Raw genomic sequence first — 20,755 nt, 5'->3', positions numbered from 1 at the left:
GTCGTCGCTGTTGTTTGTCTTACGGTGGGTCGTGAGGAGACTCATGTGAATACCTCATGTATTGCTACAGGATCTATACCGCTAGCTTACAATCTCGATCTTGGTGTATGTAATTGTGAGTGTGCTTTTTCACCAGCAGGTCTACTTACTTTCCACCCCGGTAAGCAATGTTCGGGGAGGCCTGATTGACGGGAAGCACGAAGACTTCCGCCAGGTTGACGTGCGGCGGCCTTGCGGCGGCCCATACGATCTCCTCTGCGATATCCTCCGCTGTCACTGTAGGGATATCCGTCAGTCTGCTTCCATGCGGCATGAGTTGAATCGATACTTACGAGGATGAAGGCCCTCGTAGACCTTGTCCGCTGCAGACTTGTCGCCACGGAAGCGGACGATAGAGAATTCGGTCTCAACCATGCCTGATTGATACATTAGAGAAAGTTGCAATCGCGCGCAGATCCCTGCTTACCCGGCTGGATCTCGGTGACGCGGATCGGAGTGTCAACGACCTCCTTCATGAGCGAGTTGGTGAAGGCTCTGACGGCGTGTTTCGTCGCACAGTAAATGCTGCCTCCCACGTATGCTTCTCGGCCTATGGGCTCGTTAGACGGATCGGTGCAAGAGCAATTTCGAGCCTCGGCTTACCAGCCACGGAACCGAGGTTGATGACATGACCAGACTTCTTCGCCTTAAACCCTAGAGCAGAGTCAGCAAGGTGGAAAGCGGCGGTTTGCGACATCCACTCACTCTTTAAGAAGAGCTGCGTAATAGCGATGAGACCGAAGACGTTCGTGGCGAACATCGCCTCGTAGTCCGAGGGCGCGATGTCTCCTACACGCTCAGTGCCGTACACAAATCCGGCGTTGTTCACTACCTCCAGGAGTTAGACTGGGATAAACACAAACAGCGTAGCGGTGTGCTCACCGAGGATGTCGACATCGTGCAAGTCCTGCGGGATTTTGTCGAAGAGAGACGCGACCTGCGCCTTGTCCGCGACGTCGAGCTGGACGGTCGCGAACTTGCCCCCTTGCTGGAGGCCCGACTCTTTGTGTGCAGAAGTACACGCCTCGGCGACCTTCGCGAGAGCATCTACGCGGCGCGCGCAGAGGATCACGTTCGATCCACCCTGTTCCACCAGCCTGGTCAGATATCTCTTCGTCTCGGATAGAGTAGCACAGGTTCTAACCTTTGCGAACAAGATGGCAGTCGCCTACGCTCATCCCAGGTCAATACCGCCGTACCAGCGCCGCACGGAACTCAATGACTGCTCACCGCGCCGATACCCGCGCTCGCGCCAGTAACGAGCACGGTTTTGCCGAGGAGACGAGAGGCGTTGAAGACGGACATTTTGCGCGACGATATGGCCTTCCCAAGGATCTGTCTATGTATCGCCAGAGCCCGCGGAAGGAAGGGGAGCCGTGCGATGACTGGGAAGTGCTATCGATCAGCCGGCGCGCGCATGTGCCCCTTTCTTGTGCGTATCCTCCTCACCGTGCATTATTCCGTCATCTATTCTAAGACTGTCGACACACCAGCGGTTCCTGACCCAGCGATACACGGAGGCGTTTCGCACGGAGTGGATAAACGGAGGGAAGGATGCTGGTGGGCGATAGTCATCAGGAAAGTGGCACCTTGCCTCAACGGCCTCAAACGGCCTCACCTGTCTAATTCGTACCTAATTTGTCTCATTGCCTCACAGATCTCTGACTTGGCTGGCTGTGATTTTGCATACTTACTGATTGACGATACAACTCACTGATCGACGACCCTCTCCTACGATATCGATACAAAGGATGCATTACAGTAATATCTATGGCGACACACTATTGCCACTGAGATACAATACCCTCGTTCCGGGCGCTGCTCAAAATCAGATCTGCGTTCGCCGCCGGTGTAGGCAGTTAGCTCATCGCGGGCATTCTGCACTTGGGCTCATTGTGCCTGTGCCTACCGCTCGTTCGTGAGTTGCTGCACCTTCACCCGCCGTGTCCGCCGTCTCGTAGGTGTGTTGTTTTCCACCAGAATGCCCATGCTCACCGTTATGCCGGCCCTTGCACTTCATATCCGTTTGCCTGGCGGGTCATGACCGTACGCGCAGGGGTGCCACGCTGCGCCGCGTCTTCAGCCGGTACGTGCGGGTGGTAAACGGGTACGGGTCAATCGTGGGGTACAGTGGGTCGTGGCGGGTCGGTCGAACAGATGACAGCAGGTTACTTAACCTGCTGTCAAGTGCCAGGGCGGGCGAGTCGGCAAGCAGGTATGTGGGCAAGCAGGTGAGCAAGCGCACGAGCATGCGGGAAACCGAGAAAGTGGGCAAACGGGTAGGTTCTTGGTCGAGCAGGCCGGTCGGAGTGGGTGTATGGGCACTGGCAAACAGGAGAGCGAGGACATACCTTCGAGCGTTCATGCTTGGCCTTGTAGCCCTCACCGCGCCCTTCGTTCTGCTCCTACTCAGTCCAACCCTTATCTGCGTCGGGGAAACGCGAGCGGTATCTTGACAGATCACCGCATGTTGGCTTGAGGATGTTGCGGGGCAAGGCGGTCGCGTCGTGCGGGGAGGTCGTTATGGTGCGCGTACGCGGCTGGCGGATGCGCGTGATGCGCACATCGTCGGTCGCGCGGGCCATTCACCTCATTGACTGTATGGGTGGTTGCAAAGGGTCCCGGTGACTGACGAGGCAGAGAGCGACGTTGGCCGGCCATAAGCAGACAGCGCTGTTGCCCGGAGACCGTTGAATGTCTGCCCTGAACTACATTACAACTCCGACCTGGCTCCGACCGCCGGCGCTCCGAGTCAGCGCGCACGCGCGGCCTTGCTTCGCTGGCACTTACCCTCACATCACGCAGTCGCGGGCGCCTCGTCTCCCAACATTGACGTGCAAGACAACCCACAAGCACATCAAACGTAAGGTTCGTGTACACAAGCGTGCAGCAAGCTGATGGCTGGTACCAGGGAGGGCACGTCAATGAGTGAGGGCTCGGGCGGGCGAGCGAGCAGCGGGTGCGGGTACAGCCCTTGGGCATCCACCGCCTCTACGAAGAACACAACGGCAAGCATATGCGTGGTGCGCACGCCTTGTTCCCGTGACGTCAGACGTGAGTAGGTGGTGCCCCACACGTCCCGCGTCTGGTTAGCGGCAACTTATTATGTGAGTTTCGTTTCGTGATTCGTTATCCTGTATATGCATCTGACCGGGAGCTTTGCGTGAAGTACAGAGCGTGGGGGGTTCCAACACTATATGGCGAAAGAGTGCATATGATTTTGTATATGGTCTGTTCATGGCCCCGCTTTCGTCCTGATTCTGACTCAGTGTGTAGAGGCCTGTTCATCAACAAGTGCATGTTTCTCAATTTCGATGCATCGTGCTCGTTGGGCTGGGTGGTGAGTGAGTTCAATAGGTTGGGCTTGAGGTGAAAATTATTGACGTGTTCGGTGTGTACTATAGCGCGACGATCTGGCGCTAGTACAAGAACTGGCCCGCAAACAAGGACGAGGTTGTTGCGGTGACTGGTGTGTGGCCCCAATGTGTTCTAGACGTGTCGGAGACGCTGATCAGCATTGCACAGTTGATACTCATGACGATTGAGCAGCAGCGGACAGCATGTGGAGATGACAGGGCATGAGTGCGCATCGGGCGACCTCATGGGATGTGGATGCCCTCACGGAGCTGGCAAATAGGGTCGCTGACCGCATCTCGGAGTGGTACCGAGCGAGGAATTAGGACTGCTGTTGTAGGATACAGCTCAATTGAATATATTTGTTGTTTCGTTGCACTGTCTTCCGGCTCACCTAAGTACCTCATGTGTCTATGTGCCCTATGAGCCTCATTGCCTCATCACGTCTCAGATGAGAGATAATCTACTCAAATGAGACTTGAATGAGGCAGCCCGTCTCAAACTGTCTAATTGCCTCATTGCCTCAATGAGGCAAAATAGGCAGGTGGTGCACATTCCTGATGTATGGACGATCGCGAGAGCGACTTGGACGCGGCGCGCTGGTCTCGCTTAGTGCACTGGCTGCAGAGCAGCCATGGAATGGACACAAGGGAACTCGCTGTCGAGGCTAGAAGCGTGGAAGGTGCGTGCATCCGACATCGTGCTGGACGTGGTCAGCAGATGTATAGTTCGGTGTAGGTGCGGGACGAGGTCTCTTCGCGACCAAGCCATGCCCGGTATGCGAGCGGTCTCAAGCGATGTATGTCGGCAGACTTCCTGACGTATCCGCACGCTGCAGCCCTCTACTACCTTGTTCACAATACCGAAGAACGCGTTGATCAATCTCAATACGCTCAAATCGCGGTACCCACAAACCCCAGAGACGCGACTCAATGCCGTCCAAATCATTTCTCTGCACCTTCTGCTGCATAGGCCCGTCCAAGAAGAAGACTCCCTCGATCCAGCGTTTGGACCCTATATCTCTACGCTTCATCGGAACTTCACCAGCCACCCACTCACCTGGCTCGTGGAGCGACGTCGCAAAGGTAGGCAGATCACCGAGGAGTTGATCCTCAAGAACCTTCCTCCTAGCGTGACCGATGCCCTGCATACGTTGTACGCTCGCTTCCTCGAGGACTATCAAGTCATTTGCCTCTACCTCGTAAGTCGTCCGAATGGGTGCCTGTCCAAGTTTGCTGACTATCGGAGTGCTTGCAGAATAAACATCGTTCAGTGCTGGAAACTTCGAGCCGCCCGAAGTCACAATTGCCCATGCCGTACGGAACATCTACGTCCACAACGCTTGTAGGCGATTATTGCTGGGCTTGGCTCAATGGTTGTCCTTTCATCAGCTCAATGCACGGTTGATGGGTACTGATTCCGCATCCTCAGTGAACACTCGGTCTATCTACTACCCAATCAAAGATGCAGACCCTGAAAGGGACTGCTTGACGTTGTGCCCCATCCTTGACTTTGCCAACCACAACGAGACGACGTCGCAAATTACGCCGATTATCCAGTCAGCACCACGGACCCCAGGTTCGCGGACATCCTCTGGAAACTTCACATTCAATTCTTGCTCAGACAATGCCATTGAAGAGGGCCAACAACTGTTCCTGCGATACGGCGGACATTCGAACAAAACGCTGTTCGTGGACTATGGCTTTGTAAATCGCTTCTCGCCGGGGTCAATAGCAAGTGGCCACTTCCGCGGAGAGGTGGATGTACAAGACCTTGTCGAAGAACTGATCCTGGCAGTCAAACCCGCGCGGAGTAGCTTTGGGGGTTCTTGCAAGGGTAGCAACGTGAGCGACCGGCTGACGAGCACATTGCAAGAGGAGGGATACTGGGGGTACTATCACTGTGTATATACACGTAGGCTATCACTAATTATGATTCATTATTCAACGCAGCGAATGGACGTTAGATTCGTCGCCTCCACCGGCACACCCGTCCTACAGGCTCATCACAGCCCTGCGACTGATCCAACTCGTATCTACTTCCGACGCGGGGGCAGACTTCCCGTCCGATGCTGTCATACAGCCTTGGAGAGACGTGCTGAACGGCCGAAGAGAGGTTATATCCGAGGAGAACGAGGAAGGCTGGAGGGACGCATTGCTGAGGATCTGTGAAAGCATCAGTCTTCGCGCACGGACGGGATTAGAGGCATCCACGCAAGACTTGGCAGGGACAGACGGTTGGGTGGCTTGGATGCGGGAAAACGTTTTGTGTCTCTGGCGTGAAGAGCTAGAAGTGGCGGATGCCGTCGCGCACAGCTTGCGCGCAGGAGAAGTATTCTGACAGTGCCACTGCCACAGTACTGACCAGGTACTGACACGCGGCGCTGTGCTGCATTGCCTGTGCATGCAAGTTATGTACACCACGGTAGATTGGCTTGACGGCCTCGTGGCTGCGGAATAGAGCAAGTGCATATGTCATGCAAACGTAAAAATAGCAGCAGAGCAAGGGTACAGTATCTTTGTCGCCAGAACACCGTCCCAGTCCCCTCTCGAAGGAACCTTTGTCGAGGTCCGTCTACTAGGGAAATGACAGTGTGCGAAAGGCATAGCCCTTCATGCCTACGTCGAGAGCCATGCATGCGTGCAGTGCGGTATACATAAACGGTCTATGGCCCGCGGTTGTAGTAACTGGCATCAGCGCTGGCCGCACTGGCACTGATTTGTTACTCTGCGGTCGTATACACAAGTCAAGTGCGCAGCAGCAGCTCGAGTCTAGAGTGAGCTGAAGGACAGCGAGAAGAGGGCAGCTGCGTACGGGGCAATGCGCTGTATGAGACGATTGGTGCCCTTCGCGAGCAGGAGTGGGCTGGCGGAGGGCGGGCTGACAAGTGACGGTGACAGGGCGCAGGTACCGCACCTTCGCGGCCGGGCGGCACATACAGCGCTTACATAATCCAATGCAGGTTGTTTCGACGACCTGAGCGCGCTCGGCGGTGGGTGGCTCGGGCTTCTTGCACCGCTCTGCCACAGTCCCATCCCTCTACGCCCTACAAAGTCACGCCTTTACGACCAGCACCGCTTGCGCATCTCAGCCAACCACTCTCAGTATCACGACGCGGACTCTGTCCGCCCGACCATCCTTGATCTTCGTTCTGCGAACTAGTACTGCGCCGATCATGGCAGTCGAACCACTGTTGAGTACGAGAGCGCAAAAGGCGTTCGTAGCCATTAGTGCGTACTCTATTATGGCTGCTGACTGTGGGATCTGAGTATTCACGGCGCCCGAATCACAGTTGCCGTTCGTGCGTAGAGCCATGTGCGAGTCTGCGCGAAGTTTAACAGGGGTCTTTGCAGAGGCAATCGTGGTGCTTGTCATGATCTCTATCACCTTCAGATCCGTGCGTTGCGTCCCATCTCTGCTTGACCACCACGACTTATCAGGATACTTTGTTCCAGGTCGCGGTGGCGGACGATATTACCTTCAATACGCCCCGATACAAGGTGCGCTTCCAAACCACCAATATTCCGCGACCGCGGCTGAAAATGATCGGCAGACGCTGCCATGTTACCTTGCAATATTCATTCTGGCAGAGTACGTGGTATATTTGAAGGCCACCCTGGGTTGACTGACCGATTTTCAGAGTCTTCGAGATGCTGATGGCGTTCGATGCACTGAGGCTACGTAATGTCATCCAACTCATCGGTATCCTTTGTAAGTCGTGCATCGCTGGAAAGGGCACGTCCCTGAACTCCTTCGGTTTCTACAAGGCTTTCAGGCAGCTATGCTTGTCTTCGCCTCCATCCAGATCCATGAGACCCGGGCAGCGCTGGCTACGCACCTGGATCTCTGGCACAAGGTCGAGCCGTTCCTCATCGTATCGCCCATAATGATTGGCCTATCCTGGTTTGCGCTCATGTGGTTCGTAAGGGAGCTATACCATGAATTCGGGTATGTCGCCGCACCACATCCGCATCAGTGGCGTGAGTTCATGTCCTCCGTAGCTGGGCGATCTTCCATGTCGTCGGTGCAAACCCTGCGATGAAGACAATGTATCAGTACTACCAGATAATGATCTGCCTCCTGAAGCTGGACTTCTTCGTCTTCATAGGCGTTACAATGCAGGTCAGCTACAAGTGCAATTTGATACCTGATTGCCACTGAGATTCTCTGCTCCAGCTTCTCATTGTCGTGCTCGAAGACGACACTGCGGAGTTCGGTCTCACTGTCGCAGCCATCCCTATAACGATGATCCTGCTCATCATGGCTGGTTACGCTGTCCAACGCGAAATCAAGTCGTGAGTCTATCTCACAAATCGACGCCGACGTCAGCTGGCTTATCATGCATGCTATCAGGTTGATGACCATCTCACTGGTTCTAATGCTAGCAGCTCAAGTCTATTGTACGTGTACCCTCCACAGTTAGTCGACAACTGATCTCATGCAAAGAAAAATTTCTAGTCAGTGAGTAGCCGTCTCGTACTGAATGAAGTTTAGTAGCTGACACCCATCGTATCAGTTTACAAGCTTTACCGCTTCTATGACCCTGCATCGGAACAAACGTATCTGTCAACGCGCGCAACCCTGACAACATTCAGTATGTCGTCTCCCCATCCATCATTCAGTCATATTCACAGTCATTTGCCAGCCATCGTCGCATCGATACTGCTCTTCGCGACATTCGGCATCGGCTGCAAGTGCTTCCACGACTTCGACAGGGGTTTGATGAGCAGCAAAATGCACGGTCAGTACTACAAGCCTATCGCGACACAACTAAAAGAAACTCTACTCGGTAATTAACATCCTATTTACCTCTCAGGGGTGACGTGGGGGAGCAAATACTTACCCTCTATTTTCCACGAACGCCCAGGCGAACGCTTCATGGCCGACCCAAAGAGCTCGTATACGTCAGGGGGCCCGCTCGACTCCAGACGGCTGTCGATAGAGTGATCGGCTCTCCGATGGGAGTGGGTGTGCGCGGGACGAAGGAAGGAGTGTACGACCGTCTGTTACTTTCGATCTTCGATGGGGTGTTCCCCGCTGATACGGTGTTGGGCTGTTGGATGGACTCATGCGGATCTCCTACGATGCATTGTTATGTTGTGCGATGACGAACTCGCTCATGATTCTACCTATTTTATTAGATCTACGCCGATGTACCATACCAGTAGTTACTCAATCGGACTGTACCGCTTTGTTAGGGCCAATGTCTCGCGATTGCTTGCAATCTATCGCCGTGCCTAACCTCTTACCTGCTACCCTGTCCGTTGCCAGAAGCCATCGCGGTGACCACGCGCTGCAGGTAGATATAAGCCAATGATACTAGGGTACTCCGGAGATGTTGAACATACTGGTCACTCGCCGGACGCGCACCAAGCTCTCAAGTCGAAAGACGTCCTCGACCTGGGTTTCCCAGTCGACGCGGGCTTGCTTTTGGCGGACAACTTTGTACTAGGAGGAACAGGTCCTCCTTTAGTCTCCGGCTTGATGCTACCCCTCGCAGTCTCGCTTGTTTTGCCGTCCGCGAACAGCGATTCAGAGATGGTCATTTGCTTATTCGACTTGGGTGTTGGTCGAACAGACTGCTCGCGCTTTCTTGATTTGCTTCCAGAGGGCGGTGCAGGTGGAGGGGGGATGCGCAGCTGTGAGATTGGCTTGAGTGCCTTCGCTTTCGGGGGCGAAGCAGCATCCGGATCCGCGGTCGGCGGTGTTTCCTCAACACGAGGATGCGGCCTAACTCTCGGACTGAGCACTGCTATTAGACGAGTGTTTGAGACCGTGGTGCATTAGGAGTCGACGGCTAGACGTACCGATATCTTTCTGGCTCCCTGGGCATGCCTTCGTCGTCTTCACGGCACTCTGCGCTGTCCTCGCAAATGGATTTCGTGAGACCAGACGCTCCGTCTCGGGCGCAGCCTCTGAACGCGTTCTTGAATCGGGGGTCAACGCTTCCTCTCGCTGTTTCAGACTTGCTTGCAGGGCCGTCATGCTCGCCTTGACGTCTGCACGGTCGCAGACGCCCTCTGGCACGGACAGGGGGTCCTCCAGCGGCACATCGAGCTTCACTTTCTTTCGAGTGTAACCGAAGCAGGGTGTCTGCGAGTATCCGGCGGACGCAGGCAGCAAGCTCCAGTCCGGTGGGAAGCGAAAGAGGATGAACCGTGTGTCTGTGGATCCGGGAGCAGAGGAGGCACGTTTGCGTGCATGACCGGACGTGCTGTACCTGTATCTGCTGATCGGGGATTCTAGCAGTCTGTTGGCAGCTCCAAGCGACAACAATGACACAGTGCGAGGTGGGAGGAAAACATCCCGGCGGTTACCGAGCGAGCTCGAGGGTCCTTGATCCCGGGCCCGACTCGATGCAGGGGCCGGCTTCTCGTGCTCTAGGCGGTGAATCCTGAGTTTGTACGGCCGTGCATGTGCGAATAGAGACTGTTTCCGGCTTTGTGCGAGCGCGTCCAGGGTATCAAGGGCATCCAGGAGTGGAGTAGGGTGGAAAAGCCCATCATGGGCACATGGTCTAAAAGAGTCGACTATTTGTGGTCTGCAAGGAGTCCCTCTGATGTCTAGTGGCCGTCAGCTTGCCATGATCCCAACCATCGAGCGACTTTGTCACTCACCGACCACGGAGAGCAGTGGAAACATGGGGAGACAGTTGAAAATATCGTCATCTATGTTCATACAATTGCGCAAGCTGAGGATGCGCAAGCCCCATGGCCCACGTCTATATGGACCAGAAGGTGTGTTCATGGTGTCCTCATCCTGACATATTGTCAAAGTCTTTGCAAGGGTCTTTACACCCCAGGCACCAAGTGCGGTACCACTGGCATCAAAAGCACAGAGGTTATGCAAGTCCTTGAGCAATAGAACATTCTGGTCTGTAAGCTCTCGGCAGCCAGGAAGCTCAAGGATGGTCACGAGTGCGAAGTCAGAAGTGGGCGGGATGCGTTGCAGTAAAGGAAGGTGGGCATCAGCAAGGGGGACTGTGTACAAGCGCAACACTGCAGGGAGGTCGTTGTAGAGTTGGATGAGCAGCGCCCAGAGGCGTGGATCGACTATGGCCAGGTCAAGTGGTTGGTCTGTTCGGTACGAGGGAATGAGCTCGCGGAGAATGTCGTATGCTTCCGGAGTCTCCGGAGGGCTATAGGTGAGGCGCAGTGAGCCCAGAGCGTGGATTTGGTCCGGATAGTCGAGGAGAGCCCGGATGCAAAAGTAAGTAAGCGATGGCACATGATTCGGGGGTTCGCGTGTCTCAGCTGCGAGCTGGTAAGGCGCGGATGTTCGTGGTGCTTGTGGCAGCGTAGTTTTCAAGATGGTGGTGCCCGCGTCGTCAGAGGTGCGCGTTTGGCGTGGCCGCCACAGTCGGATGGGCTTACTCATCAGCTCCCGGTGTGCATGAGGTTTGAAAGAGAGTGACTGAGAGCAAAGCCGGGCATTCCACGGACACCGTTACTGTAAGGTTGGCCTCATTCAGATCCATCCAAGGTGACGCAGTGTGACTCGGCGTTACTCCGAGGAGTTATCCAGTGACACCCAGAGCGCCCGCCGGCGCTCTGCCTTGAGCGGGAGGAGGCTTGATCGTATGTATACGCCAGAACGTCAAGAGAGTGTACTGACATCGCCCGAGGCTATGTGATTGTAATTAGGTACGACCAGGACACATTGTACTGTTATATATTATGGAGCTTGTAACTATTAGAGCAGTAGGGAATGTTTCCGTGATTCAACCTGAGTATTTGTGTCAGCTGCAAGAAGCTCGTTCATTATCGTGTTTGGTAGGGTGCGATGGCTATGATACTTCTTCGATGCCCATGCGGCTTGTGCGCCGTTAAAGCCCTTGTGGTACGCGTCCATACAGCGGCGGGAGCGCGTGGTATATCTGGCATCGGAGATCAGCTTCTGATCATGTCGTGCACAGACTCACCGCCGCATGGCCACCAACGGAACACTTTCGAGCGCGTTCAAGACGTTTTTTCGAAGGTCTTCTTCCTTGGACGATGGGGGATTCAGCCGGTAAGTTCGCTTTGAGTGTCCCCAGCACTGCTCTATGAAATTGAGCTCGCAGTGAAATTTGGGAAGGAAGAGAACATCGACGCCGCGAGCTCTGCAGGGGGCCGTCTCGACTATTAGGCTTGGGACTGCCTTACATAAAATCCGGTTCCTCGAAGAGCATACGACGACAGTAGCAATCCCTCGTTCCAGGCACACATTTAAACCCTTTGCACACGGCGCACTTCTTTGACATATTCGTGTAGCCTCGCTCTTCAAGGATCTGTGCCATCATCAGCCTACTCATTGTGCCAGTCAGTCACTATATGCCAGTGACTGACAGATATTCGTGCACTCACATTCTCTTCGGCTCATACTCTGACTGATTCCTCTCCTTCTTAGGCTTCTTCCTCACAATGCCAAGGTTTGCAAATCGCCAGGAGTTCTTGCGTTTGGGCATTAGGCAGGAGAGTGCGATCGTAGCAACAGGTCTCTACTGGTACGCGGTGGGCGCTTAGCCACCGGATATGTTTCGGAGTACAGAAATTCATACTACATTGCCAATTCGCCGCGCGTGCAGATTCTGCGAACTATTCCAACACCAGAGACATCAAATAAAGATTAAATCGTTACTCTTTTCATGGTACAGTGCGAGTAAGAGATGTAGTACGATATTTCGACTTAATGTCACACTTTGTAACGCTCGGCCATTCCCGTTGGATGGATCTGAGCGAGGCCAACCTTAGTCAGTTCTAGCGGACGACCGACGCGGCGCGTTGCAACCTTGTGTTCACCTTCTCACGGTGCGGCGACACGGTCATGTGACCGCGATACTGATACCGCCCGTCCCGCTCGTATCCCGAAAGACACCACGACTCGAAGGTCGTAACCTTGCTGTAACCGGGATACGCACCGGACGACCGTTCACTCACGCAAAGAGCAAGACAGTAAAAGGAGAGTGCTCGTGCCAGGTAAACTTGGACAGCTCAATAGTCAGTTGGACAAAATGAGGCCGCACTCTCTTCCATACGCCGTCATGCGTCAACACGGACACTGCTGCGCCGGGACCAGGATATGCTGTCAGCGCAGTAGCGACAGCGCTTCAGCCGTGTATCGGCAGAAGGTTCACAGCCAGACGTATCATGCAATGCGCGTATACCGGGGGACGTGGGCGTACGACCCCTTCTATACTTGGTGTAGACATACACTCCCGGTTCCCGACAGCATTGGTGGTACCACAAGTTCGTCAGCGGTAGTACACGACAGGACTTGGGGATTGCCAGTTCCAGCGCCATCAAACATATCGACCGCAGTTCGGAAGCGAAGGCGTTAGTTCGAGTTTGGAGAGTTTCGGGAGACAGCAGGGCGCATTTCGCAGCGCAATTGCCATGTCTAGATGTGTCGGTGGAGGAACTGAGGCAAAGACGGAGCCTTGCGGAGGAGACGAGCGGCATCACGAGAAGAGGGTGGAAGCGGTTAGCGAGCGCTTCCTCGGGCCTGCGCAACGAGTTCCCACGGGCGTGAAGGCAGTGAGCAAAAGAGAGCTGCGACGCCCGCCCCGCTTCCATATCACCGACAACGGCTGGCCCCCCAGTCCCCTCCGCGCAAGGCTCTCTGCTTCTCTCATCTACCACCAGTCTGTCGCTGGCCCTTCCACTCTTTAATCACCGTCCTTGTCTAGCACCTACCACCACGTCTAGTACTATTCGCCTTATCCATGGCCGCACCTCCAGGATATGGTCCTCCGAATCCCGGCAACCCCTTCACTGACCAGGGCTCGCCCTACGGAGCACCCTTGCGCCAATACCCCGGGGAGAATGACTTCGCGAGTCGCAATGCCAGCACTGTGCCCCTCACCAACCCTGCCTACTTTGATGCGCCGAATTGTGAGTTTCGAGATCTCAATCCAAGTCCCCTCTGTCCTGCGTCCTTTCATACCCAATGTCATGCTTCGAGAGTATGCTAACCTCACTGCGTGCTCAGCGGCCGCGGGTAGCGTCGAGTCCATGGACGGGTACGACCGTCCGTACAGTGATTCGATGAACTCTCGCTTCAGCACTGGCACTACGGACGGTCCCTACAACCCTTTCGCCGACGTGCCTGGCTCGGATGAGCCATATCCTGCGTGGACGGCTGAGCGCGATATCCCCATGTCTGCGGAGGAAATCGAGGATATCTTCCTTGACCTTGCCCAGAAGTTTGGTTTCCAGAGGGACTCCATGCGCAATATGGTGAGTAGTCTCGTGCTGCTCTTCTGGTCTCATAGCTGAACGCTCCGTTATGATCCCAGTATGACTTTTTGATGCAACTGTTGGACTCAAGGGCGTCGCGCATGTCTCCCAACCAAGCCCTCATCACGATTCACGCCGACTACATCGGCGGGCAACACGCCAATTACCGCAAATGGTACTTCGCGGCCCAGCTCAATCTCGACGATGCCGTCGGACAGTCGCAGAACCCTGGGTTGCAACGACTGCGAAGCGTCAAGGGGGGCAAGGTGCAAACGACCAGCACGAAGCACCTCGACAGCGCTCTCAATCGTTGGCGTAACGCTATGCACAACATGAGCCAGTATGACCGCCTGCGGCAAGTTGCTCTTTGGCTCTTGTGCTGGGCAGAGGCCGGGAATGTCCGCTTCACTCCGGAGTGTCTTGCGTTCCTCTTCAAGTGCGCCGACGACTACTACCGTAGCCCGGAGTGCCAGAATAGTGTGGACCCAGTCCCCGAAGGACTGTACCTCGAGACCGTGATCAAGCCCCTCTATCGCTTCATGCGGGATCAGGGCTACGAAGTCGTCGAGGGCAAGTTCGTACGGAGGGAGAAGGACCACCACGAGATCATTGGGTACGACGACATCAACCAGTTGTTCTGGTACCCGGAGGGTATTGCCAAGATCATCCTTCACGACAACGTACGTGCGTCTCGATCCTGCCAAGTTGTTGTGACTCACGCAATTCCTTCCACGTAGACGCGCTTAGTCGACATCCCACCAGCTCAGCGATTCATGAAGCTCGGCAAAGTGAACTGGAACCGCGTCTTCTTCAAGACCTTCTTCGAGAAGCGCTCCCTCGCTCACTTGCTCATCAACTTCAACCGCGTCTGGATCCTACACATCGCGCCCTACTGGTTCTTCACCGCGTTCAACTCGCCCAAGGTGTATACAGCGCCCAATAAGACCGACCCGTCCGCTGCCATGACGTGGTCCGCCACAGCTCTGGGTGGCGCCGTCGCGACTTTCATCATGATCTTCGCTACGCTTGCTGAGTTCTCCTTCACGCCGACGACCTGGAACAACGCCTCTCACTTGACGACCCGGCTCATCTTCCTCCTCGTAGTCCTCGCTCTTACCGGCGGTCCGACTGTGTACGTCGCGTTGGTCGACAACACCACGTCCAACATCCCGCTCTACGTCTCCATCGCGCAGTTCGGCGTGTCCGTGGTAGCTACAATCACATTCGGTATTCTCCCGTCCGGTCGTATGTTCGGTGACCGTGTTGCGGGCAAGTCGCGGAAGTACCTTGCGTCGCAGACCTTCACTGCCGCCTACCCGACCCTGACGTCCAACGCCCGCTTCGCGTCCGTGTTGATGTGGTCGCTTGTCTGGGGCTGCAAGTACGTTGAGTCGTACTTCTTCCTCACGTCCTCGTTCAGCCAGCCTATTGCCGTTATGGCGAACATGAGAGTGCAGAACTGCAGCGACAAGTTCTTCGGCACTGCGCTCTGCTCGAACCAGGTCAAGTTCGCATTGGCTGTCATGTATGTGATGGACCTAGTGCTCTTCTTCTTGGACACGTATCTGTGGTACATCATCTGGGTCGTCGTCTTCAGCGTGTGCCGTTCGTTCTACCTTGGCTTGTCTATCTGGACGCCCTGGAAGGAGGTGTATACGCGCATGCCCAAGCGGATTTACGCGAAGCTGTTGGCGACTGCGGAGATGGAGGTCAAGTACAAGCCCAAGGTGAGTATCGTGTGCACCGGTCATGTTATGCGTTATTGACCAGTGGGTTGTGTAGGTCCTCGTATCCCAGATTTGGAATGCGGTCATCATCTCCATGTACCGCGAGCACCTGTTGTCGATCAACCACGTGCAGAGGCTGCTTTACCACCAGGTCGATGGAGCGGATGGTCGCCGCGTCCTCCGCGCACCTCCGTTCTTCACTCACAACACCGGCCGAGAGAGCGACTTCTTCCCTGCTGGTGGCGAGGCACAGCGCCGTATCTCATTCTTCGCGGCTTCCCTCACGACGGCTTTCCCCGACCCATTGCCCGTTGAGTCCATGCCCACCTTCACGGTCCTGGTCCCGCACTACTCCGAGAAGATTCTCCTGAGCTTGCGAGAAATCATCAGGGAGGAGGATCAGAACACTCGCGTCACGCTGCTCGAGTACTTGAAGCAGCTCCACCCCATCGAGTGGGACAACTTCGTGAAGGACACCAAGATTCTTGCCGAGGAGAACTCGCAAACGAACACCGTCGACGGCCACGATCTCAACGAGAAGCACGACAATCGTACCGACGATCTTCCGTTCTACTGCATCGGTTTCAAGACGTCGGCGCCGGAATACACACTGCGGACCCGTATCTGGGCCTCGCTCCGCGCGCAGACGCTCTACCGGACTGTGTCTGGGATGATGAACTACTCGAAGGCCATCAAGCTGCTCTACCGTGTCGAGAACCCCCAGATCGTGCAACGATTCGTAGGCAATACCGATCGGCTCGAACGCGAGCTAGAGCGCATGTCGAGGCGCAAGTTCAAGTTCACCGTCTCAATGCAGCGGTACGCGAAGTTCAACAAGGAAGAGCTTGAGAACGCCGAGTTCTTGCTCCGTGCCTACCCGGAACTGCAGATTGCGTACTTGGACGAGGAACCTGGCAGCAATGGTAGCGAGGCGACGCTGTTCTCCGTCCTCATCGATGGTCACTCGGAGTTCGACGAGAAGACTGGTAAGAGGAAGCCCAAGTTCCGCGTCGAGCTGCCCGGTAACCCCATTCTGGGTGACGGGAAGTCGGATAACCAGAACCACGCCATCATCTTCTACCGTGGCGAGTACCTGCAGCTCATCGATGCCAACCAGGACAACTACCTGGAGGAGTGCGTCAAGATCCGGAACATCCTGGGCGAGTTCGAGGAGTACGGCATCTCCAGCCAGAGTCCGTATGCGCAGTGGGGTCAGAAGGAGTTCAAGAAGTCCCCGGTCGCTATCGTCGGTACTCGCGAGTACATCTTCTCGGAGAACATCGGTGTGCTTGGCGACATCGCCGCCGGAAAGGAGCAGACGTTCGGTACTATGACTCCTCGCTGTCTGGCGTGGATCGGCGGCAAGCTGCACTATGGACATCCCGATTTCCTCAACGCGACGTTCATGGCGACGCGTGGTGGTGTATCGAAGGCGCAGAAGGGCTTGCACCTGAACGAGGACATCTTTGCCGGTATGACTGCATTGGCTCGTGGCGGTCGTATCAAGCACGCGGAGTACTACCAGTGTGGTAAAGGACGTGATCTCGGTTTCGGTACCATCCTGAACTTCCAGACGAAGCTGGGCACGGGTATGGGTGAGCAGATGCTCAGTCGCGAGTACTATTACCTCGGCACCCAGCTACCTCTCGACCGATTCTTGACGTTCTATTATGGGCATCCTGGCTTCCACATCAACAACATCCTCGTCATCCTCTCCGTCCAGGTCTTCATGATCACGCGTGAGTGTCGTGTACAATATCGCTTACCGGTATACTGACGTGCTGTCTAGTGTTGTACCTGGGAACACTGAACAAGGAGCTCTCCATCTGCACCACAGACGCGTCTGGGAACGTCACCGTCGGTCAGGACGGCTGCTACAACCTTAGCCCAGTCTTCGACTGGGTCAAGCGGTGCATCGTGTCTATCTTTTTGGTGTTCTTTGTCGCATTCTTGCCGTTGTTCCTGCAAGGTGTGTCCCCATCACTCGGTCTGGTACTCGCGTGCTAAATACTGGTTTTAGAATTGCTCGAGCGAGGCACTGGCAAGGCGTTGGTTCGACTTGGCAAGCAGTTCCTGTCACTCTCCCCTATCTTCGAAGTTTTCTCGACTCGGATCTATTCGCAGTCCATCGTCAGCAACTTGACATTCGGTGGTGCTCGCTATATCGCGACTGGACGAGGTTTTGCGACAACCCGTATCTCATTCACCATTCTATACTCCCGCTTCGCCGGTCCGAGCATTTACATGGGTATGCGCAACGTCCTGTTGCTCACGTATGCGACTATGTCCCTTTGGACGCCCTATCTCATCTACTTCTGGTTCTCGGTCGTGTCTCTCTGCATCGCGCCCTTCGTCTTCAATCCCCATCAGTTCAACTTCCCCGACTTCATCATTGACTATCGCGAGTTCCTTCGTTGGATGTCCCGCGGCAACTCGCGCACGAAGGCGAGCAGCTGGTACGGTTACTGCCGTCTGTCGCGTACCATGATTACCGGTTACAAGAAGAAGAAACTCGGCCACCCCTCGGAGAAGCTCTCTGGCGATGTTCCTCGTGCCAGGTGGCGGGCGGTGCTGCTCTCTGAGATCGTCTGGCCCATCTTTATGGCAGCCCTCTTCATCGTCGCCTACATGTTCGTCAAGTCCTTCCCAACCAAAGGCAAGCAGAACCCCAGCCCTCTGATTCGTATTGCCGTCATCTCGGTCGGACCTGTCGTCTGGAATGCGGCTATGCTCTTGTCGTTGTTCTTTGTATCACTGTTCCTGGGACCGATGATGTCGGGCTGGGCAAGGTTTGCGTCCTTCATGGCAGCATTGGCGCACTTCCTGTCTCTGATCGGGCTTATCGCGTTCTTCGAGTTCTTCGTAAGTCGACATTTCGCATCGAGCTTGCATATGCACTAACAGCGCATCTTAGTGGTTCTTGGAGCTTTGGGATGCCTCGCACGCGATTCTCGGTGTCATCTCCATCGTCGCAGTTCAGCGCGCGATCCAGAAGATCCTCATCTCGGTGTTCCTCTCGCGTGAGTACAAGCACGACGAGACTAACCGTGCATGGTGGTCTGGGAAGTGGTACGGCCGTGGTCTCGGAAATTCCGCCCTGTCGCAGCCTGCGCGTGAGTTCGTCGTCAAGATCGTGGAGATGTCGCTTTGGAGTTCCGACTTCTTGATGGCGCACATCTTGCTCATCGTCCTGACGCCGCCTACGCTCATCCCCTTCGTCGACATGGTGCATTCGACCATGATGCGTATGTCTTTTCTCAACGTTTATGTGACATATGAGACTGATAAAGTCCCATAGTTTGGCTGCGTCCCTCGAAGCAGATTCGCCCTCCTCTCTTCTCTACGAAGCAGAAGCGGCAGCGCCGTTGGATTGTACGTCTCGACAATTATTCTCGCCGTCATGGTGTACTGACAAGTTTCACTCTAGGTGGTCAAGTACACGGTCATGTACCTGGTTGTAGTGGCAGGTCTCGCTGCGCTCGTTGTGCTTCGTACGTCTTTCTCTGTTGCCAATCACATTGCCTCCAAGCTGACCTCGCCTACAGCTGTGCTTTTCCGGGATCGCATCACGTGGAACTGTACCGTATGTCAGAACATCTAATGTCCCTCGCCCTCTTTGGTCTCGGTGATACTAGGACGATTCCGCATTACGGCGGAACCTTCGACAGACATTCATTGTATATCCATATACTCACCCTTGGCAATCTGTGTAATACCAATAGAGACTTATTTCATTGCATGCATCGTATCGCAGTCATGTTGTTCATCATCCATACGTCTGGAACAAGGGCCTCAACCAAGTACTACGACATGAGAACAGTCATCGAAATTGGACGATCGCGTATGCTCTGGCGTACGTTGCTGTCGTTGCGCAAGACCGTCGCGTTCGCGAGTGGAGCTTTTGTACTGTCCAGAGATCGACGCTATTGGCAGTTGTGAGACAGTCCTGACATGCAACGTAAGTGTAACATGCCTTGATCGCTTGAGTCGTCTTGCGCATTTCTTGTAACACACAAGAGTCGCGCCTGCGGAACTCGTTTTCCTTCCCTTTCACCTTCTGATTCTCTTCCCGTTCTTTGCAGCGGGTAAAATCTGCACGCAGTCTTTCGATGATGAGCTCCAGTTGCAGGACGATCGTCTCCGTGGAGCCCCTGGCGAAGGCATGCATTGCCGCCTTCAGTTCGCAGTTTTCCTTCTCGAGATCCTCGATCTTGCGGATGTTCGCGACGGCTAGCTCTTGCGAGTCTTGCATTGTGCGGACCTTCTCTTGCCACGCTTTTGCGTCAGTGGTCCGCCGGGTGGCCTCGCGTTCCGCTTTGGCTTTGGCTTGGGTCAGGAAAGCGTTCTCGTTCTGCAGCACAATGATGCGGTCCTCTGCGCGCCGCGCTCGTGCCTGCACCTCGTGCCGGAGCTCGCGCTCGGTGTCGAGTGCGGCAGTGGACGCATCCACGCAGTCGTTCATGCGCCGCGAGGACGAGCGGACTAGTACTTGCAGAGATACGACTTGCGCGCGTAGGGATTCCTTCTCCGCCGTCAGGGTCTGCATCTCTAGGCGGAGAGTGCCTTCCGCTGCACAGCGAGCGTTGCGTTCTTTCTCCATCTTCAACACTTGAGACGCGAGCTCCTCGACACGCTGAGCAAGCCCGACAACGGCAGTCCCTTGAGCGTTCGTTCTCGGCTCATCGACATCGGATGGGATTGGGGCCAACGGTGTCGCGAGATCGAAAGCCAGCAGGGGAGCACCATGGCAAGCAGCATCTAGACTAAGGGTCTTCTTCTTGTGAAGTAGTGGGAACGGTCGTGCGGGGCGCGAGTACCAGCCAAAGTCCCTAGATTCGCCACTTCGGAGAGGACTGAAGGTCGAGTGAGGCGACAACGAAGGCGGCAGCCTCACGGACTGGGACCGTTTGATGCCGGCTGTGGCTGTCTTCTTCAGCCTGTCTAGTGTTAGGCGCGACCTAGACTCGGGCGTGGTGACTGGGGCGGGGAGGAAGGACATGCCCGTGGACCAAGAAAAGAAAAGCAGAGCACAAGGAAAGCAGCAAGCCAGAGCTCAAGATTGTGCGTACCGATGACCTGGGACGGATGGAGACGTCTGCCACCGCTGGTAGCTGACGGACGGTGGGTCGGTGCAGGTGCCAGCCTCCTCCCGATCTTCAGTGCACGATACGGCTGGTAAGCACCATGTACAAATCCAGAGATAGCGCTATCTATATGTACGCTCGCATTCGTGGGCAGTCAAGACGCGTCAATCCGCACAGCGCAGTAAAGAGGGAAGTTCGTACCATACCGATCCCGCAGGGCTATGTTACAGGGGAGGTCTGAAGCCCCCGGCCGCGCTGAACGAAGCTCACAGAACCAGCTCTTTAGTAGCCTGGTAATTGGGCTTGCTAGGGCTGATGAGTGAAACACCGCGCC

At 55.3% G+C, this 20,755-nt stretch overlaps 8 protein-coding genes across 8 annotated transcripts; 3 read left to right on the top strand and 5 right to left on the bottom strand.

Annotated features, from left to right (window-relative positions):
- Nucleotides 1–26: 26 nt before the first annotated feature.
- On the bottom strand, nt 27–1,771 carry C8Q71DRAFT_734554 (NAD-P-binding protein). The gene is made up of 9 exons (XM_047922399.1): nt 1,697–1,771; nt 1,270–1,617; nt 1,184–1,207; nt 922–1,123; nt 745–867; nt 643–693; nt 467–589; nt 333–416; nt 27–276 (listed from the first exon to the last, which is right to left on the bottom strand). The coding sequence occupies exons 2-9, from the start codon at nt 1,342–1,344 to the stop codon at nt 146–148; spliced, it is 813 nt and encodes a 270-aa protein (XP_047783829.1). The 5' UTR covers nt 1,345–1,617; nt 1,697–1,771; the 3' UTR covers nt 27–145.
- C8Q71DRAFT_734552 (uncharacterized protein) lies at nt 1,772–2,313 on the bottom strand. The gene has a single exon (XM_047922398.1). The coding sequence runs from the start codon at nt 2,288–2,290 to the stop codon at nt 2,078–2,080; it is 213 nt and encodes a 70-aa protein (XP_047783828.1). The 5' UTR covers nt 2,291–2,313; the 3' UTR covers nt 1,772–2,077.
- A 1,714-nt stretch (nt 2,314–4,027) lies between these two features.
- Nucleotides 4,028–5,733, top strand: C8Q71DRAFT_853303 (SET domain-containing protein; the record flags this gene model as incomplete). Its single annotated transcript, XM_047926928.1, has 6 exons — nt 4,028–4,075; nt 4,122–4,169; nt 4,232–4,594; nt 4,651–4,768; nt 4,825–5,284; nt 5,346–5,733. The coding sequence occupies 6 exons, from the start codon at nt 4,028–4,030 to the stop codon at nt 5,731–5,733; spliced, it is 1,425 nt and encodes a 474-aa protein (XP_047783827.1).
- Nucleotides 5,734–6,568: 835 nt separating this feature from the next.
- Nucleotides 6,569–8,340, top strand: C8Q71DRAFT_853302 (uncharacterized protein; the record flags this gene model as incomplete). Its single annotated transcript, XM_047926927.1, has 13 exons — nt 6,569–6,623; nt 6,686–6,694; nt 6,747–6,790; nt 6,849–6,893; nt 6,947–6,984; nt 7,034–7,104; nt 7,161–7,341; nt 7,395–7,515; nt 7,570–7,688; nt 7,747–7,793; nt 7,910–7,987; nt 8,039–8,134; nt 8,210–8,340. The coding sequence occupies 13 exons, from the start codon at nt 6,569–6,571 to the stop codon at nt 8,338–8,340; spliced, it is 1,035 nt and encodes a 344-aa protein (XP_047783826.1).
- Nucleotides 8,341–8,576: 236 nt separating this feature from the next.
- C8Q71DRAFT_220484 (uncharacterized protein) lies at nt 8,577–10,849 on the bottom strand. Its single transcript, XM_047917098.1, has 4 exons — nt 10,011–10,849; nt 9,201–9,956; nt 8,742–9,145; nt 8,577–8,686 (listed from the first exon to the last, which is right to left on the bottom strand). Exons 1-3 carry the CDS (start codon nt 10,768–10,770, stop codon nt 8,745–8,747), a joined length of 1,917 nt encoding a protein of 638 aa, XP_047783825.1. The 5' UTR covers nt 10,771–10,849; the 3' UTR covers nt 8,577–8,686; nt 8,742–8,744.
- Nucleotides 10,850–10,994: 145 nt separating this feature from the next.
- On the bottom strand, nt 10,995–12,066 carry C8Q71DRAFT_734408 (uncharacterized protein; the record flags this gene model as incomplete). Its single annotated transcript, XM_047922397.1, is given in 6 exon segments — nt 10,995–11,239; nt 11,284–11,286; nt 11,303–11,403; nt 11,432–11,528; nt 11,566–11,646; nt 11,795–12,066. Coding segments are annotated over 3 exon segments (314 nt in total), but the record flags the coding sequence as incomplete, so codon positions are not given.
- An 846-nt stretch (nt 12,067–12,912) lies between these two features.
- On the top strand, nt 12,913–19,110 carry C8Q71DRAFT_734404 (1-3-beta-glucan synthase). Its single transcript, XM_047922396.1, has 11 exons — nt 12,913–13,265; nt 13,363–13,610; nt 13,670–14,290; nt 14,348–15,337; nt 15,393–17,076; nt 17,127–17,306; nt 17,358–18,199; nt 18,252–18,582; nt 18,636–18,709; nt 18,765–18,828; nt 18,883–19,110. Exons 1-11 carry the CDS (start codon nt 13,097–13,099, stop codon nt 18,936–18,938), a joined length of 5,259 nt encoding a protein of 1,752 aa, XP_047783823.1. The 5' UTR covers nt 12,913–13,096; the 3' UTR covers nt 18,939–19,110.
- A 16-nt stretch (nt 19,111–19,126) lies between these two features.
- Nucleotides 19,127–20,608, bottom strand: C8Q71DRAFT_734402 (uncharacterized protein). The gene has a single exon (XM_047922395.1). The coding sequence runs from the start codon at nt 20,334–20,336 to the stop codon at nt 19,158–19,160; it is 1,179 nt and encodes a 392-aa protein (XP_047783822.1). The 5' UTR covers nt 20,337–20,608; the 3' UTR covers nt 19,127–19,157.
- Between the last annotated feature and the right edge of the window lie 147 nt (nt 20,609–20,755).

Source organism: Rhodofomes roseus (assembly GCF_022264815.1).
Source record: "Rhodofomes roseus strain CIRM-BRFM 1785 chromosome Unknown C8Q71scaffold_2, whole genome shotgun sequence".
NCBI lineage: Eukaryota > Fungi > Basidiomycota > Agaricomycetes > Polyporales > Fomitopsidaceae > Rhodofomes > Rhodofomes roseus.
Note: the sequence above shows the minus strand (reverse complement) of the source record. Positions and strands in the feature narration are given on the sequence as shown.